At 47.0% G+C, this 16,029-nt stretch overlaps 1 protein-coding gene across 3 annotated transcripts; it reads right to left on the bottom strand.

The window, feature by feature from the left end:
• Window positions 1–5,683: 5,683 nt before the first annotated feature.
• LOC8038186 (serine/arginine-rich splicing factor RS2Z33) lies at window positions 5,684–15,322 on the bottom strand. Of its 3 annotated transcripts, none has more exons than XM_029986695.4 (7): window positions 15,003–15,322; window positions 13,195–13,247; window positions 10,548–10,649; window positions 7,572–7,666; window positions 6,861–6,944; window positions 6,727–6,781; window positions 5,684–5,885 (listed from the first exon to the last, which is right to left on the bottom strand). In XM_029986695.4, the coding sequence occupies exons 1-7, from the start codon at window positions 15,115–15,117 to the stop codon at window positions 5,796–5,798; spliced, it is 594 nt and encodes a 197-aa protein (XP_029842555.1). In that variant the 5' UTR covers window positions 15,118–15,322; the 3' UTR covers window positions 5,684–5,795. The 3 variants fall into 3 exon arrangements, 2 of the variants coding, with proteins under 2 accessions (XP_029842555.1, XP_002399999.2); XM_002399955.5 differs by having other exon boundaries at window positions 5,684–5,874; XR_006076648.1 differs by lacking the exons at window positions 5,684–5,885; window positions 6,727–6,781; window positions 6,861–6,944 and adding an exon at window positions 12,267–12,519 and having other exon boundaries at window positions 15,003–15,298.
• Window positions 15,323–16,029: the final 707 nt, after the last annotated feature.

Raw genomic sequence — 16,029 nt, 5'->3', positions numbered from 1 at the left:
TCTAGCCTGTGTGTATGTACCATTTTCCACAAACTAACATACTTCTTTTGTTTTGTACGGAGCAGGTGCGAAAACAGCGGTAAACTGTGGCCATTAATATTTTCGTAATGCTTTGTGTAAAACGTTCAGTGTCGCAGTCGAGTTGCGCAAGTGGCAAACTACACAATTGAACAAATTTTGAGGCAATTTTATATGTGAATATTGCAGTTTCCGCCAAAAATGTTGCAGGGCGGCTTACTGCCTTCCACTTCCTAACCAAATTGCTCTATCAACAAAGAAGCCACGCCCTGCACATCTCCATACACAGCTCGCTCTATTAACTGTGCCGGAATTTAGTACTTTCAGCATAATCTCTAAAGACGATCAGACTTAAGGAAACATTCTACTAGAGTGACAATTGCATACCTTCTCATATGTAGAGTATATCAGATTCCTAAAACCAGATAAAAAAAAAAATGGTTAATCTGGCCTCATTCTGGAATTGCAGTGATGTCATCAGTCAGGGTCATTTTGGAGCAGCAAAAAATTTTTGGAGCATGAGCACATTTTATTTTCATTCATGTCACCACAAATGTTATGTTAAAATTAATGTGTCGGCCTGTCCAACTAATAGGCGATGTCTACTTTGTATTCTCACTTACGTGCAACCCTTTGTTACCATCAATTGCATAGTAGGAGCAATTCCCTCAATTGCAGAACTAGTGTTTCGTTCCGTGGAGAAACACCGGACACGGTAACAATAAGATGACCAATGAAGGACAGCACAAACTGCTGTGAATGGTTATTTTAGATGAATGAATCCCACTAAAATAATATTAGAATACAATAATTTCTAGCACCTAAGTGAATGATTTTTTCAAGTTCTAGGGGTTGTTATAAACTGCAATTTATAATTCACATAAAGCACTTGTCATTTGTAGAACTTCATAACAAAAATGTGTATGAATAACCAATGTGCCTTCTTGAAACCAATCCCACCAAACTCTATCTTCTTCCCAAGCTTCCATCCATTGCTTCTGTCAATTAAGTTCCAATTTATAAGACCCATATAAAAGTGATAACTAAACAAAGAAGTTTGCGTAAAAAGAAACCTACAGAAGAGTGCATATAAATATTCCTGCAATACCGAAGCATCCTTGCTAAATTTCGAGTTGGAAAAAAGTAACCGCCAGTATATCGCAGTATATCATACAAGCCGAAGTTGTATTCAGAAATTGTATCGCGTCTCGCTCCAAAGAACGGGGGTAGAGGCATGGTTCAGCCTTTTGTAGCAGGTCTGGGTGGAGCAAAGATGCCCCTTTGGAGCAGCTTTAAAGCAGTAAAAGTTCTGCTTTGGAGCAGCTCGGGAGCCATAAAAGTCAAGTTTCGTAACAGTACGAGTAAATCTTGGAGCTGGTCACATAGGTATAACTTGAGGCGCAGATGTTTTTTTTTTTTAATAGAAAAATATTACAAGGGAAAAACATATCCATGCGACGTCCTAGAACCATTTCTGAACATACCTTTAATCCAGCCCGTAGCATAAAAAGCAAACAGCGCAATTGCAATTTATCTGAATGGCAGCTATTGAAAACTCCCTGCAGTGAGGTGGATCCTTTAATGGATTTTCAGTAGAAGTCAACAAAAGAAGCATAACTTATGCCTCGTAAAAACAAAACGTGCCTATCTATCAAGAGTTCTACAAGTTGAAAACCATTTCAAGATGTGATAGTATGGTACAATAAAGCCCAATATTGCTGACTAGCTTTTATTATTAGGAAATACAAATGTTCCAAATACCTGTTTAGCAAACATAAATGTATTCCAATACTTAGGTTTTAACAGAGTACAAATCTACCCTATCTGATGAAAGTACAAATGCAAAATACTGAAAATTTCACGATATCACATAACAAGCAGAACTGTATAGAATAAAAACTTGTTCGAGTTTGATAAAAGGAAAAGTGAGACAAAACTAGCAAGTACGACCATAGAACAGCAGGTTTTCTTAAAGTCAATTTATTTAATGCATTCTAGCACAACGGTTTAGAGCTTGCATCGCCTCAGCAGTACATTCCCACACTTCTCACTGCCCTCCCGCCAGCTTGCTGTTTATGTGGCAGCGCCAGCCTTGGGCAGTAGCTAGTTATTAGTAATGCATTACCGGTAACTAGTTACTTTTTTCAGTAACTCGTTACTGCTCAGTGAAAAGAAGTTGTAACTGCAATAGGGTTACTAATTTTCGAAAGTAACTAAAAGGTAACATCGTTAGTTACTTCTCAGATTCATGTGCAGAAATATTGCAAACACGACCACCAAATCGTCTCGCAACTCGTGAGAGAGTCCAAAGTCCTGGTACGGGAAGGGCACAGCAAAAACTGCTGCAGAAAACGTCTGGAACAGGAGGGGGAAAAAAAATAAAAATATAAAGGAGCAAAATTTTGGGTGAACCTGCTTTGCCAAACTTTTCCTGCCAACTGGGAGGATGGAGACGTTTGTGTCCGTATCAGCCATGTATGGTACATCGCCCACAGCGCACGCAGGTGTAACAAAGCGCGGCATCTCTGAAGCATTTTTCTTTTCTTCGTCCGGCAAAGGGAGCGAGTGCTTTTTGCAGAAAAGTTTTTGGCAATTGTTGCCCCAAATGCCCGCAATTTGTGTTTTCCTGGTCATCTTGCCACCAAGCAAGTTTCCTTCCCCTCCATTTTGAATCGTCCAGCTCCCAGATGCACCCTTGCAGGGTCTCGACCTCGGGCCCCTTTTCTCTCCCTTTTTTAACAACCAAATTACTGGCCTTGCCTCCTGTCACCCACTTCTTGTCCCTTCTCGGGTTGTCACTTGAGAAAGAGTATTCGCTTGAAACGTCTGTGTCATTCAACTTGTTTGTGCACTTTTTTTTAATTGAAAGATTGCTTTTAATTGAGACTAGGTCACTTGGCGTCAGTTGATTCAGAGATATTCACTTAGTGGGCTTTCCGGGTGGTGTGGCCTCTTCTATTTCGGGTAGTGAGATACAGCAGCACAAGCATGTTCAATCTGGTTAGGAAGTGGCGGAGAAAAGATTGCAACAGCCATTTAGAATTTCAGTGCTCCTTTGCATCGCTGCAGTGTTCAACGGGTTTTATGGACGAATATTGCCGCAACATTGCTCTCCATGATTTCAAGAGAAGCTCTGCGTTTAATGAAAGAATGTGCGCACGCAGCAGAAAACGATTTGACCGATGTAATACGCAGCCCCAAAAGCAAGAGAGCAATGCTAGGACTGGAGTCTAGCTAGCAGCCCTTCCAACGCCACCCCTCTTTTGCCCAGAGTCAGATGGTTGCCAACCAGCAAAACTGGCTTCACCCAGTCGCATGGGAGTGTGTGGGAGACCGCCACTTATTTGAAACGCAAGACTTGAACCATAAAAGTACTTGTTCTTGGGCTAGCTGGTGATGACGGTTGTGAACTTAGGTTAAGAGCGCGAAAAGACGAACACGAGAGAAGACAAACACGAGTGCTTGAACCAACTCGCGCGGTGTTGTCCCCTGTGCTGCTGGCAGACACAGCTAGTCTTTCTTGTTAGACGAAAATAGGCACATGGCGCCCATTTTCATCAAACAAGAACAACCTGCTTTGACGTTGACAGAACCATATCAATAACCTAAAAAAAGAAAAAAAAAAAATTCTCTACTAGTTTCGGCACACCATTTGCACCTGAAGCAGGATGGCACAGCGAAAGCGGATTGGCACACAATGGCGCAGCACTTCCACCCCTGGGAGAAGTGCTTTTCTGTTAGCACACACGTGCACTGCAGCGAAGCGACACACCCAAAATCGCGATGCCTGCTCTATGGTTGTCGCTTCTCTGCAGTACACCGGTGCACAGTGAGAAGTGCACTTAACAAAACTAACCCTCCAGAACAGACCACGAACATGAAAATTACGAAAGTAATCCCTGGAGAAGGGGAACAAGGGAGGAAAAGGGCAAACACAAATCTCCAACAAAATTGGAGATTTGTTTGTCCTCCTTCTCCAAAGATTATTTCTGCCATTCTTTCCAGCTCGCTTGCACCTTTGCATTAATCACGTTTCAACACGAGTATTGCAAAACCTTCAGAGTACCGTCAGTCTTCGATACGAAAAGCAATCGAAAAGTATGTTACTTGAGGCAATAAGCGAGAGTTCTGAAAACTGGCTGAAGTATATCGCCAACGATCCGGCCCGGTAGCAAGGCCAGAGTTACATGTTCAGTATTATTAAAGTGAAACAAGTTTTGGCACTATCTTGACCCAAATTCCTCACATTTTGGTAAAATGTAGCAGGGTAAGCATTTTGGCACAGCAATCCCTTCAACAGGATTGGCATATCTGCATCCCCATCCATTTACTAACCACTTCACTGGAGTTAATACCTACAGAACCAGACTGAGGATACTCAAAAGGTTAGTAAAAACCAGTAGTCATGTCCTGCCAAGTGCAAATGTTGTCCAGCTTCACTTGCAACATCTCACCATTACATTTTCCCCAAACTGAAATGCAGGCAGCAAAATGCATGCCACTACCTTGCTCCACGATGCAAAGTAGAACTGCAAGTCTATGCAAAACTGTCGACGATCAAAGCTCCAAACAAGCTCCCCGACAATATGACTGCCTCTCAAAAACATGCAGCAAAATGCAGAGCGAATCATGTGTTCTCTGCAATATCAAACTTACAAGAGGCACGAACTGCTAATTCCATCTGTTCACGTTCACCTTAACCAAGTGGTATGAAGTCCCTTATACTACTACTGGATGGGCACTTATGCACGGAAACCCCTTTCAAAAACCATGTGCTTACACCAGTGCTGAACAGTGTTGCACGCCACTTATGAAACAAGCTACAGCAACTCCCATTTACATGATCCTGGCATAAAAACAATCTGGGATCAAGAGCTTAAGGTAGAGTACCTGAGGCCACTGAATTTCTACAGGCTCGCCCGGTGCAGCCTTCATTCTGCACTGCAGTGTACAACAGTAGACTATTGGCTCCTAATGCAATTCAACGGCGATAAAAGACCAATCATTTTGTGCTGGCCATGCGGGGTTTCTTTGCACCCCCCACAGGAGGGGACAAGTTCTACTAATGGCATCGGATAGCACTTGCCGTGGTTGAAACCAGCAAGCCACAGAACTGCCACTACCATGAAGTACACACAACCTCTGCGGCAATGTCAATCGATGAAATTGTGCCAGTTGTGCACATCCAACGATCCCGATGTCAATCAATGGCAGTGGCGAGTTTCGACATTTTGAGCATAAAGTGCACGCACTTGGCTACTGCAGAGTGCACTCTGCATATGAACTCCAAGCTCGCATATTGCAACCAAACTCCGAGACGAGCTTTCCCCCAACAAATGTGAGCATGTTGTGGGTCTTTGTTGCAGCCAAGTCCCGCAACATAGCCGGACGTTGCTGCCGGTCCACAACTATCACTCAACAGAGAGTTCCACCTCGCTGCTACTTAAACTAAACTTCGTCGCACCACACCGTCAGGTTCAATCCCAAACCAGTTTGAAACTGTGCGGCACAATGCTCCAACACGCGCATAAGTGTGTTGAGATGCGCGATGTCTGATAACCTTGCGTAGCTCTGGCTCTACTTCGTTCTAGGGCTAGATTAGGTACGACAGCCAATGAAAAACCGGCCCTGGCTTGCGCCAGCACCGGAGAAAGCAGGCTACGAGGTGGCTACACTGAACACTTTATTATTGCTGTCCCTCCCGGGCGTTCCTGGCACGCGTCTGCGGCACTGCAACGTGGGACAGCGTCCCTCCCTCGGCGGCACCCAGCGAGACCTCAACGGGACTGGCTGCGGCTGTTGCCCCGGCGGCCTCGGCTGGTGCTGCGCCGGTCGCCGTTCTCACCGCTGTCTCTCCTGGAACGGTGCTGACGTTTGGAAGTGGGTCAACCTACCACGCCGATTGTGCGTCGTCGGAGGGGGGCTACCGAAAGAGCAGACGCCGTGCCGACGCTACGTGCAGTCTTCTTACAAGCATGCAATATTTGCAAAGACGCATCACATGTCAAGATTAAAGAATTCTCAATGTTCTCAAGAAACAAGTTCGGGTCCAACAATGAGTGTCGTGCAGACTTCTTCTGGGGACCAGAAAGCACAAATCCAGCCATGTCTTACCCGTTTCACTCTCTGCAATTATGATGGCAAACTTAGCAAACCGTTGGCGAGTCGTAAAGACAAAAAGTCGTTGAATCACGCACAATTGGAAGCACCATTGTTCGAGGTTTAACAATTTACATTGACACAATTAAATTGAAACATTCTCCAAGTGTAGAGGCTGGATTCCATGGAGAAAATGTGCAATGAACAAACTTTGCTCAAGGCATTTACTCACGGCACAACCACCATTTTGACGGCACACAGAGCGAACGCCGCCGGGCGAGGATCATTGCACTTTTCACAGCATGGAGTTCAGTCCTTATGGATCACATCAGTTCACACATACATCACTTAATCAATGAAAGAAACAGTCGCAATGCAGAGCCGACTTAAATGCAACTTAGCACCAATGCAGCGCCACATCAGCTCGAGACCACTATCACAGCGTGAAGTTAACGCTGCGTTGGCAAGGTTAGCACTGTTCCCAGCATCGACTAATAGCACTAAGCGAGTACTGTACCAACAACAGATGACTGGGTAGAAGGGCCGCTCTTAGTTGTGGCGTAAAAATGGCGCTGGGGGGGGGTCTTGACATGTGCAAACGGGACATACCCTGCTGTCCCTGGGGGAGGGACTGCGGCTCCAGCTGCGCCTGCGGCTGGAAGACCTGCAAGAGAGGGTGTGCACCAAAGGCCCCTGAGGGTCTGGCCAGCAGGGCGAGGGACTCGCACTCACACACTGCCTACCTGGACCGGGAGCGAGAGTGCCTGCTGCGCCGGTACGAGCGCTGCGGAGTGCGGCTGCGACTGCGGCTACGGCTGCGGCTGCGCCTGCGGTCGGAACGGCATTGCCGTAAGCAAGAGCATTAAACATCCGAGCGTTCGTCGTTCCACTTTTCGATTTAAATCGGCAACTTCGGGAGCTGTTTCAAGTGGCAGCAGCCAATCGGGGACGAAATATTTTCACGTGACGCCCCTGAGGCGGCGACGATGACAACTAAAGATTTGTTCTGGTGTGAAATGGATCTCTTTTGGGGATAAACCTTTTCAGAAAGATAAGTTAGTATTGTCAACGACATCTAAAGATAGTAACTTGTCCTTTTTTTTCTCAATAAAACTTGTCCTTTTTTTCTCAATAAAACAAAAAAAAAAAAAAATAATACGGGACAATGGCTGCCGCCTTGGCGGTGCCGGCTACTTTTCGCTTTCCATTACGTCGTCCCACACCAATACAGTTTTCTCACGGCTGGCACGTGCGGCGGAAGGTGGCGCCCTGCCGGTCAGATGGCCCCTGTGCTTTGCTTCTCCACGAGAATGCAGAAATGTGCGGCCCCGAGGCCTTTTGCTCAGCACTTCCTCATCACCCGGGCAGCGGCAGACTCACCCTCCGCGATGGCACAACCTCCCAAAGCGTCTGTCAGTCTCTGCACGGTCGTGCAAAAGAGCAACCTTCTTTACCTCGACGGGTAGTAAGGGCGTTCCCTGCTGTCGCCCTCGGGGCAGTCCCTGGCCCAGTGACCCGTGCGGCGGCAGCGATAGCACTCATCAAAGCTCTGCAAAGAAGCGATGCCGCAAGCGGCCTCAACCATCTTGGGGGTCATGCAGCCAAACAAGTCCCGGCTACCCGACCGCATTCACCACGAACACTAGCAGGTTCAGATTTTAGAGGGCCTTTCAATCTCCCTTAAGCCTCGCTCGAGCCTCCTACGTTTGCCAGTGCTCTCGCTTTGTGCGAGCATTGAGCGTGGACAAACGGTAAAGAAGCAACGAAGGGCAGCAAGGTGACTGAAAAGCTCCCCCGACGCTGCAATACTGTCAACGACCTCGTCAGAAGAGAGAAAAATTTATAAGTGGCAGAACACATCAGAAAGAAACATCAGCCTTACAAGTCATAGACTGAGATTATCCATCGTCTCTTTAAGAATGTGAGGACAACCCAGTCAAACCGCTTCGTACACCCACACCGGCCTCCGATGTCCCTCACACATTGAACTTTGCAGCCCAAGTGCTTTACGGGCACCCTCTGAACGAACACCGATGAAAGTAAAAACCAGGCTGCTCATAAAATGCCCTTTAATGCGGAACTATGCAACATACACCAGGGCGAGATTCGCTCAACCAGGTAATAAATACCCAAAAGCCCTCACAATGAACAAGATAACGATTCCTGGAAAGCGTCCTTGATTGGTACGTTTACTGCCCGTTTTTGTCTATATGGGTTTCTTTCTGATTAAGTCGCAACTGTACAATGCCATGACACCGACAGGCCAGCGGAGACAGGAATCGCCGGATGCCTGTTGTTCTTCCGCTCGCTTTGCAGCCAACCGAAACCCAATTGCCACGAGTTGGAATGCTGAAACTACGGTGCCTGCGTCAGCTCATCCTGTTTGCCGGCGCTTCAATGAAATGCCACGACTGCAACAGCCCGTACCATTACACACTGGCTGATGTGACACGAGTCATTTGATAGACTCGGCCGAGGTAACGCCAACTTTAATCACTCGTATGCGTTTCTCACGCAGCACTCGTCTCCAATCTCTGCCCGGATAAAGGACAGCACAAACTGTTGTGAATGGTTACCTCAGGTAATGAATCCCACTGAACTACTAAAATAAAACAATTTCGAGCACCAAAATAACAATCCCTTAGAGTTCTAGAGGTTGTAATAAACTGTGATTTGTAAATAATGTAAAAAACAAAGCACTCGTCGATTGATTATGAACGTCAATAACATTTACGTAGAACTTCATAACAAAATGACGCACGTGAAAGACCAATTCAAGACCTCTTAAAAACAATCCCGCTGAACTCGTTAACATTATTTCCGAGCTTCCGTCCACTTCTGCTGTCAAGTTAGTTATAATTAATAACACCTATATAAAAGTGACAACTAAACGAAAGAGTTGTCACAAAAATAAAGAGACCATATGATTCTTCTTGCAATGCCGAAGTATCCTCGCTAAATAATGAACTAGAAAGAGGTACCGCCAGGATATCGCAGTCTATCATACAAGTCGAGCCTCGCTTCGGAGAAGTGCTTTCCCGTTAGCATGCGAGTGCACTGCACCAAAGCAAGACACGCAAAATCACGATGCCTCTTCCGTGGTCGTCGCTTCTCTGCAGTACAACCGTACGTAGTGGAAGTGCACTTAACAACTAATCAACCCTTCAGTACAGACCACAAAAAAATGAGTATTGCAAAACTTCAAGTACTGCCAGTTTTCGATACGAAATGATAGTGCATTATTTGAGGCGATAATCGAATTCTGAAAACTCGCATAAGTATATCGTAACAATCTGGCCGGGTACCGATCTATTATATGTTCAGCAGTATTAAAGGGCAACTCCGCTTCATTTTTGATCCTGAAAAAACAATGCAATCTTCTTCAGTATTACCTAGGAAGACTACACATTAAATGTTTTAACCTAGTTCCGTCTAAACGTTTCTGAAACGGCCTGGCAAACTTTGCAACGCATCAAGTTGCCGAAATCGGCCGACTCGAACGGGCGAATTGAGGCGCAACCAACAACGCAGTTAAGCGCGAAACACATGTACGACGAAACCTTCCGATCCGACGTGCGGACTGACCTTGGGGGGCGAGGGTTTTCGTAGCATCGGAGAGCGTTGAAAACCCTTGCCTCCGACCGTTGTATTGCGTGGTCAGACGTCGGATCGGACGGTTTCGTCGTACATCTGTTTCACGCTTTAAGGCTAAAATGTTGCCGTAGCCAACATTGAGCTAAACTTAATCTCCATCGCCCCCTTTTTGTTTTTACTTCTCTGGGCAAGCGTAACGGGCGACGTCAGCAATGTTTTCGTTCGGTGCTCAGCGGTGTCCACATGATTGGTGTCTTGGGAGCCGTCCGGCCATTCCACCGTTACTGCAGTCTCCCGCGTCATAACCGCAGTCATCGTCTTTATGTTTCAGATTATTCTCTCGGAGATTCTTTCCCACTACGTGCGCACACTGATGCCGCAGTTGTGCAGACGTCGTCGAATGTCGTAGACACCAAAACATGAAGTGCGCTGCAAACAACACTTGCGCCTGGCACTCGCCCGCCCCAATCCCGCCCGTCATTGAATAGTCGATCACTTGGCATCTCGTACCATGTATAGCCATGTTTCTTGTCGCACGAGGCCAATGTTGCCGGACAGAGCCGAAATTTCGGTTTCGATTTCTCTCATGTTTGAACTGAGCTTGAACAATATATATCCTTTCGTGTAGCAAATGCCGTAGTGCCTCGTATTAGGGATTTCTTTATGGGAAATCACTCATTATCCTGAAACTTTCGGAATTGATCGGAACTGCCCTTTAAAGTGAAATTAAGTGTTGGCGCAAATTCCTCACATTTTTGGTCAACTGCAGCAGGACGTAACACGGTAAGCACTTTGGTGCAAATGTCACACCACTAGAAGGAGACGGTCCCACTTACGCTCACTTTGGCTGCGGGAGGCCGGAAGGAAGGGCCCCGGGCCCACTCCACCACCACACTCTGGCCGCGGATCTCGCGGCCGTTCTCATACTTGACGGCGTCCTGTGAGAACGGAGGGGCGGAGTCAGCCAAGCTCCGCCCCGCGGGTGCCCGGGGCATCCCCCGCCGCTGCCCGTCGGCTGTGGCAACCCCCTCGCGACAGAAGAGGCGCTCAGAGTCTCGGCCGAGGCAACGCTGCTCTCACAGGCCTCTCGCGGTTCAAAACACTCAACTGTCGGAGCGTCTCAGTACGTTTCCGCAGCCAGCATCACAACCGGGGTCTGGTGTAACGAAAACAGTGCGTAACCCGTAACTAGAACTCCCTTATTGATTACTCTAATGACTGCTTCATGGATACAGCGCGTCTGCTGTACACACTGTCATTTGAAGGATGTAAGGGGAAACACTGCCCCCAGAGCTTTTATTTAATTTTTTAGACAAGTTTTGATTCCATTTAAATGAAATTTACGTTGCTTACCTGCCTTTAAAATCTGACTCCAAGTATGTACCTGGTTTTGACTGTGCCTCATTAGTTTTACTAATGTTGAAAGTTTCATTTGCAAAGATTGTGGGAACGACTAAGACAAATTGAAATACTGAAATCGGGGAAAAAAAAAATACATCTCATCAAACTGATACGCCTGTGGAATCCAATAACTTGTGAAGTGAAAGCTCTATACTTGTTTTCACCTCAAGAACCATAGTAAAAAAAACAAGTAGGACTTCTCGCAGAACGTTACTAATTTCCCTCTTTATGCTGAGAATTAAGCTAAAAGTAGGTGCATTTTGGATTAGATATATGTTACCTTATCAAGACGTACAAAATTCAAAAGCCGAAAGCATCGCTTCTGCCTCCGACAACCAAATTTTGTCCGAACTATTTCGTACAGCGCATGAACATTGAGCAAAACTTTTTCCAGAGGTGAAAACAGATATAGGATGATATGGAAGCGTTTCATTACATTTTTATTTTATAGATTTTGGATTTTTTTATGCAGAATGTATAAAAGGAATCTAAAAAAAAAATTCCATTTTTGAGTCAATACTTGAAGATACCAGAGACTTGTTTCACGGAATTACTTCAGGACAAGATGACAAGTGCCCATCAAAAAACCTCTCCAAAAACGTGTTTATTTTTAGTATCTTTTGCCTCAAAGAGCAGTGCCTCCCCTTAACCGAAGCCAACCTCTGCAACGTGGGAAGCCCTTCAAAGTGAGTTGCATTATGATCTCTCACAACGCAAGAAATGCATGACAGGCTCCTACCACAAAGCCCTCCACTCTTTGCACTTGTGCACAGCAAACACTGGAGAGGACGCAAGTGGAGAGATCACCAGAGCCTTGTTGGAAGGGGTTTGTCTCACGCTCCTTAACCTGCTTTGATAGACAAGCTCGTCCAAATAAGCTTACCCATCAAGTAGTTCCACATGCCAGTGAAAAAATATGACGCAAACAGCCGGAGAGACTGTCTACGCAGAATGCAGGCAAATGACGGCCTCAACTAAGTCGCTTCCTGCCGAGACTCCGAGACGTCAGCTTCGGGCGGAGGGGAAGCCCCCTGGGGGCCGAGTCTCCGTGCCAACGGCTGCCCCGTGGAAGGAAGGGGTGCAGGCGCGGCGGGCAGCTTGAGCAAGGGATGCCCGTGCGAGACTTGGTGGCAGCCAAGTGCCGGACAACGTACGCAGCCTGTCGTTGCCAGTCGCTGACAGGGGGTCGGACAGAACAGGCAGGCTCCGGCACACTAGCAATGGTTTGCAACGCATCTCGCAAAGCGGTCTCGCAACGGGGGGGGTCTCTCTCTTTGCCGGCGTCTCTCGGCACGGGAGTCCCGTCGCCGCAGCCTCCGCTTCACGGGCAAAAGGAAACGGGGCTTCGGTAGTGTCTCCCGGGAGGGTCGGCCCTCCTCCCCGTGCCACACAGCGGTAGTCTGGCCACTGTGGAAGGAGCCCACCGCTTGAGCCACAAACACCCGCCAAGGCCCCGGCCCGTCCCCTCCCGGCACCCCAACCCGGGTCGTACGCTAAAGCCTCCGGCGTACGACGCAACTCCCCCAACTGGCTCTCTGAAACCGCACCAACGGCAGACGTTTCACGGACAAGTCATTTGGTCGACGCTTTGATGGCTCGTTCGGCCAGAAACCGAGAACTGTGCGTTTAAAATGTGAAATCACGGCTATCAAAGACCAATTACGCAAGATGAGAGTGAAGGAAGGTGCTTTGCATACTGCCAAATCAGTGTGCACCGTCTTTCAAGCGACCAATCAATGTGTCCGTCAACTCGTCCGGGAAACGTCGGCTCCAAGATTAGAGCTGCAAGCCCTTCCCGAGACACAGTTAATTCATTACCAGTTGCACAAATCATAAATCCTGAAGGACAAAACATTTATGAAAAAGCGCCGAAATTGTCTTGTATCTTATCGTTATACAAATATGGGAATCTATCAACCATCATCACCAAGGACACGTTTCTACGTCAACATGATTGTCTATAGAAGCCTTTCTTAACATAGGCCTCAGCAGGCCTGCCCAGGTCTTCCAAAGCAAACAATGTAAAGACTGGAGGTAACGAGACATTGCTCAGAGACAATAGAGGGGGGGAAACCCTTTTACCTCTGCATCACGATGGTCTTCGTAGTCCACAAAAGCATAGGCCATTCCCGTGCCTGAAAAAGGCAGACATAGAACTTTTTGGACAACGAAATGAGGCAGAATTGCAAAAACGTGTTTTTGCAATTTTGCTGGGTGAATGTACAAAACTCAACTTTTTTTTTCTTTTTTTTCATTTTTCTTATTAGTGATTATAGGCAGTCAATTTATGAGGTGCATCCACTGGAAATGGACTTCTATTACAGCAACACACAGAATGTGGTGGGAATGAGCCTTCACTACATTTGTCTCTTACCGTCAAAGCTTGTCTTCGACAGACCGCAAGTAGCCACGACTTGTGCCAATACCCACATACCTGGTGTCCCAAATAGCGCCCAGGCTCTTTAGATTGACCGCAAAATTTGGTTTCTTAGCCTATCGCGCTACGATTTTTGTACAGTGTTGCCCACAGATGGTGCATTTTTTCTATAGAATTTGCAAAGAGCAAATTTACCTGAGGAAAAATTTAAAAAAAGAAAAAGGCTTAAATTCTATGGAAATGCAGCGAAGCCACCAGTCTTCAAACAATAGGGAGCCCTGTTGTTTGAAGACCCACTGCTTTTCCGTAGGAGTTAAACCTTTTTCTTTTTTTACTTTTTCCTCAGGAAAGTTTGCTCTTTGCAAATCTTACAAAAAAAAATGCACCATTTGTGGGCAACGCTGCACAGAATCGTAGCACGATAGGTTAAGAAACCGAATTTTGTGGTCATTTGAAAGAGCCTGGCCGCTATTTGAGACACCCAATATGATGGCTCCAGTTTGCCTGAAGGCAAGTTTGCCCTCAGTTATAAATTCATACTGGTAATTGTTTTTATAAGGGGGCTTCCCCAATGGCCATAGCCTGGTGTGAGGCTGCTCAGCAAGTGCTGGCGGCACTTCCAATGTTCTATTTCACACCATCAAGCCCGCCAGTCCCGGCAGCCTTCGAGTGGAAGCTCGTCCTCAGCATGCCCATTACTCGAATATGAGGTCGCCAAAAAACCCTATAACGTGGGCAACCAAATGCCCATATGCAATATTCCTGGTTATTCCTCTTTTATCGTGTGCGGTAATCACTGGTGCCAAATTCGAGTGTGATGTTCACAGCGCACGCTCAGAACAAGCCTCCATTGTCTTTTAAGAACTACAATCTTGGCGTGGAAGTGAATTGTTAGCTCGCGCTCAGCAGCAAATGAGACAAATATGGCCGTCAGCGAATTCTACCCATGTTCTTGTGCTTTCGGGAATTTAAAAACGAACCACAAGGTAGAATAAAAACAAAAATCATAAGCATGCAGAAAATGGAAGATGAAGCTTCTTTCACGGGTCCGTGTTTCGTATTTATACCTCACTTCGGCTAAGAGATCCGCTACGTGTGCTCTTCGCGTTTGACCACACGGTTAAGCTCATTCTCTGAAAATGCTTAACACGACTACAGCTCAACTACACGTCCCGGCTTTGCCTAGACGTTCTGCAACCCCGCTCCTGAGCACGCGACTCAACCTAAACCATTATTCGTTGAATAGGTAAGCGCACTATAGTCTTAATTGAGAACGGGCTGTCGAAAATACAATACGGTCCTCTTCCTCCTTCTCGAGAAGGGAGGAAACTTAAGCAATTTGTATACCACCCGCAGCCACCAACTGCGCGCCGAATGCTGATGTCAAGGCTGCGGAGGCCAAACATCGAACACCGCTTCAACAAACAACGCATTAGGCCTAGCAACGTTCTTCCTCCCGCCGCGTCTCCGGGAGTTGAGACGCTGCGAAGAACGGCGTCAATACCGTGCTTACCATATTTGACGTCGCAGCGCAGTAATCTGCCGTATCGTTCGAACACTTGCTCCACATCTCTTTCTCTGCATTCAAGAGGGAGACGGCCTATGAACAGTTGCCCACGCCCCGACATTGTTATTCTCTGCAGCGTCTGTCTCGAGTAGTCCGCCACGCGACGATTACAAGCACAAGAGCACAAGCTAAAAAACAAAATCGACAGCAACGACGCAACGACAGTGGATGGATGGATCGATGAATGCAGCTGAGCCCTTTGGATCGGGCGGTAGCTTATGCCACCTAGTCTGTAGCAGCGGTAGTGGCACCAGCAGCAGTGGCACCAACCTAAGGAGGTTAGAAGTACTAGGAGGGGGCACGTTGCAGCATTGGTGAAGCCTAGTCATAAAAAGTTTAAGGCCGGCGTTGGGTCGACCCGGTCGACCCGGTCGACGCAACGCTAAACTATGGTGTACTAGAAGACTGGGCAGTGTAGCGAGCGCCGGCGGAGGGCGGGCTCTTTCAGCGATGACCGGATCGGTGGCCGCGAGAGGGCGCAACGTGTAGTAGGCGTGCTGTCGGAGTGCGGAGCGCAGGCGGCGGTAGCGCTTGGCTGGCTTGGCGTTCTGCACGGGTTCGATTGCTTCGTATTGTTTGGCTAACTCTTTACGGTATTCTTTAGTTCTGCTGTTTCACATATTATTTATCGCACTAATTCGTTGCCAAATGCTTTGCCCGAGACGTGCATCTTCGGGCAGGACACCACAGTACACATCGCGACACCGACATTTACTTCGAAAGAGTATTAGCGAGGACGAACTTTTATCACCTGCATTATAGACCCGAATGAGCTTTTTCCCCAGCAATTAGAACTTTGCTGAGATCCTTTGATTTCTCATAGAAAAACCATCGATCGCTTGTTCGCGCTAGCAATGTTGCGTTATGAATAGCTGCGGGAAATCCATCCCCCAGGGCAACGTTCGGGAAGTCTCTTGAAAGAGACGTCCCAAACGTGTCTAATCCTCTGGGTAACATAGGATAAGCATGCTGA

Source organism: Ixodes scapularis, unplaced genomic scaffold (assembly GCF_016920785.2).
Source record: "Ixodes scapularis isolate PalLabHiFi unplaced genomic scaffold, ASM1692078v2 PGA_scaffold7__128_contigs__length_106722199, whole genome shotgun sequence".
Lineage (NCBI taxonomy): Eukaryota > Metazoa > Arthropoda > Arachnida > Ixodida > Ixodidae > Ixodes > Ixodes scapularis.
Note: the sequence above shows the minus strand (reverse complement) of the source record. Positions and strands in the feature narration are given on the sequence as shown.

What these genes read in the sequence shown, in the direction of transcription:
- LOC8038186 (XM_029986695.4), bottom strand. Translation starts at nt 15,117, where the DNA reads ATGTCGGGGCGTGGGCAACTGTTCATAGGCCGTCTCCCTCTTGAATGC. An exon ending in CTCCCGCAGCCAAAGTGAGC is followed by an intron (nt 7,667 to 10,547) that starts GTAAGTGGGACC and finishes GCTTCTTTGCAG; the next exon opens with AGCTTTGATGAGTGCTATCG. An exon ending in CACTCTCGCTCCCGGTCCAG is followed by an intron (nt 6,782 to 6,860) that starts GTAGGCAGTGTG and finishes CCTCTCTTGCAG; the next exon opens with GTCTTCCAGCCGCAGGCGCA.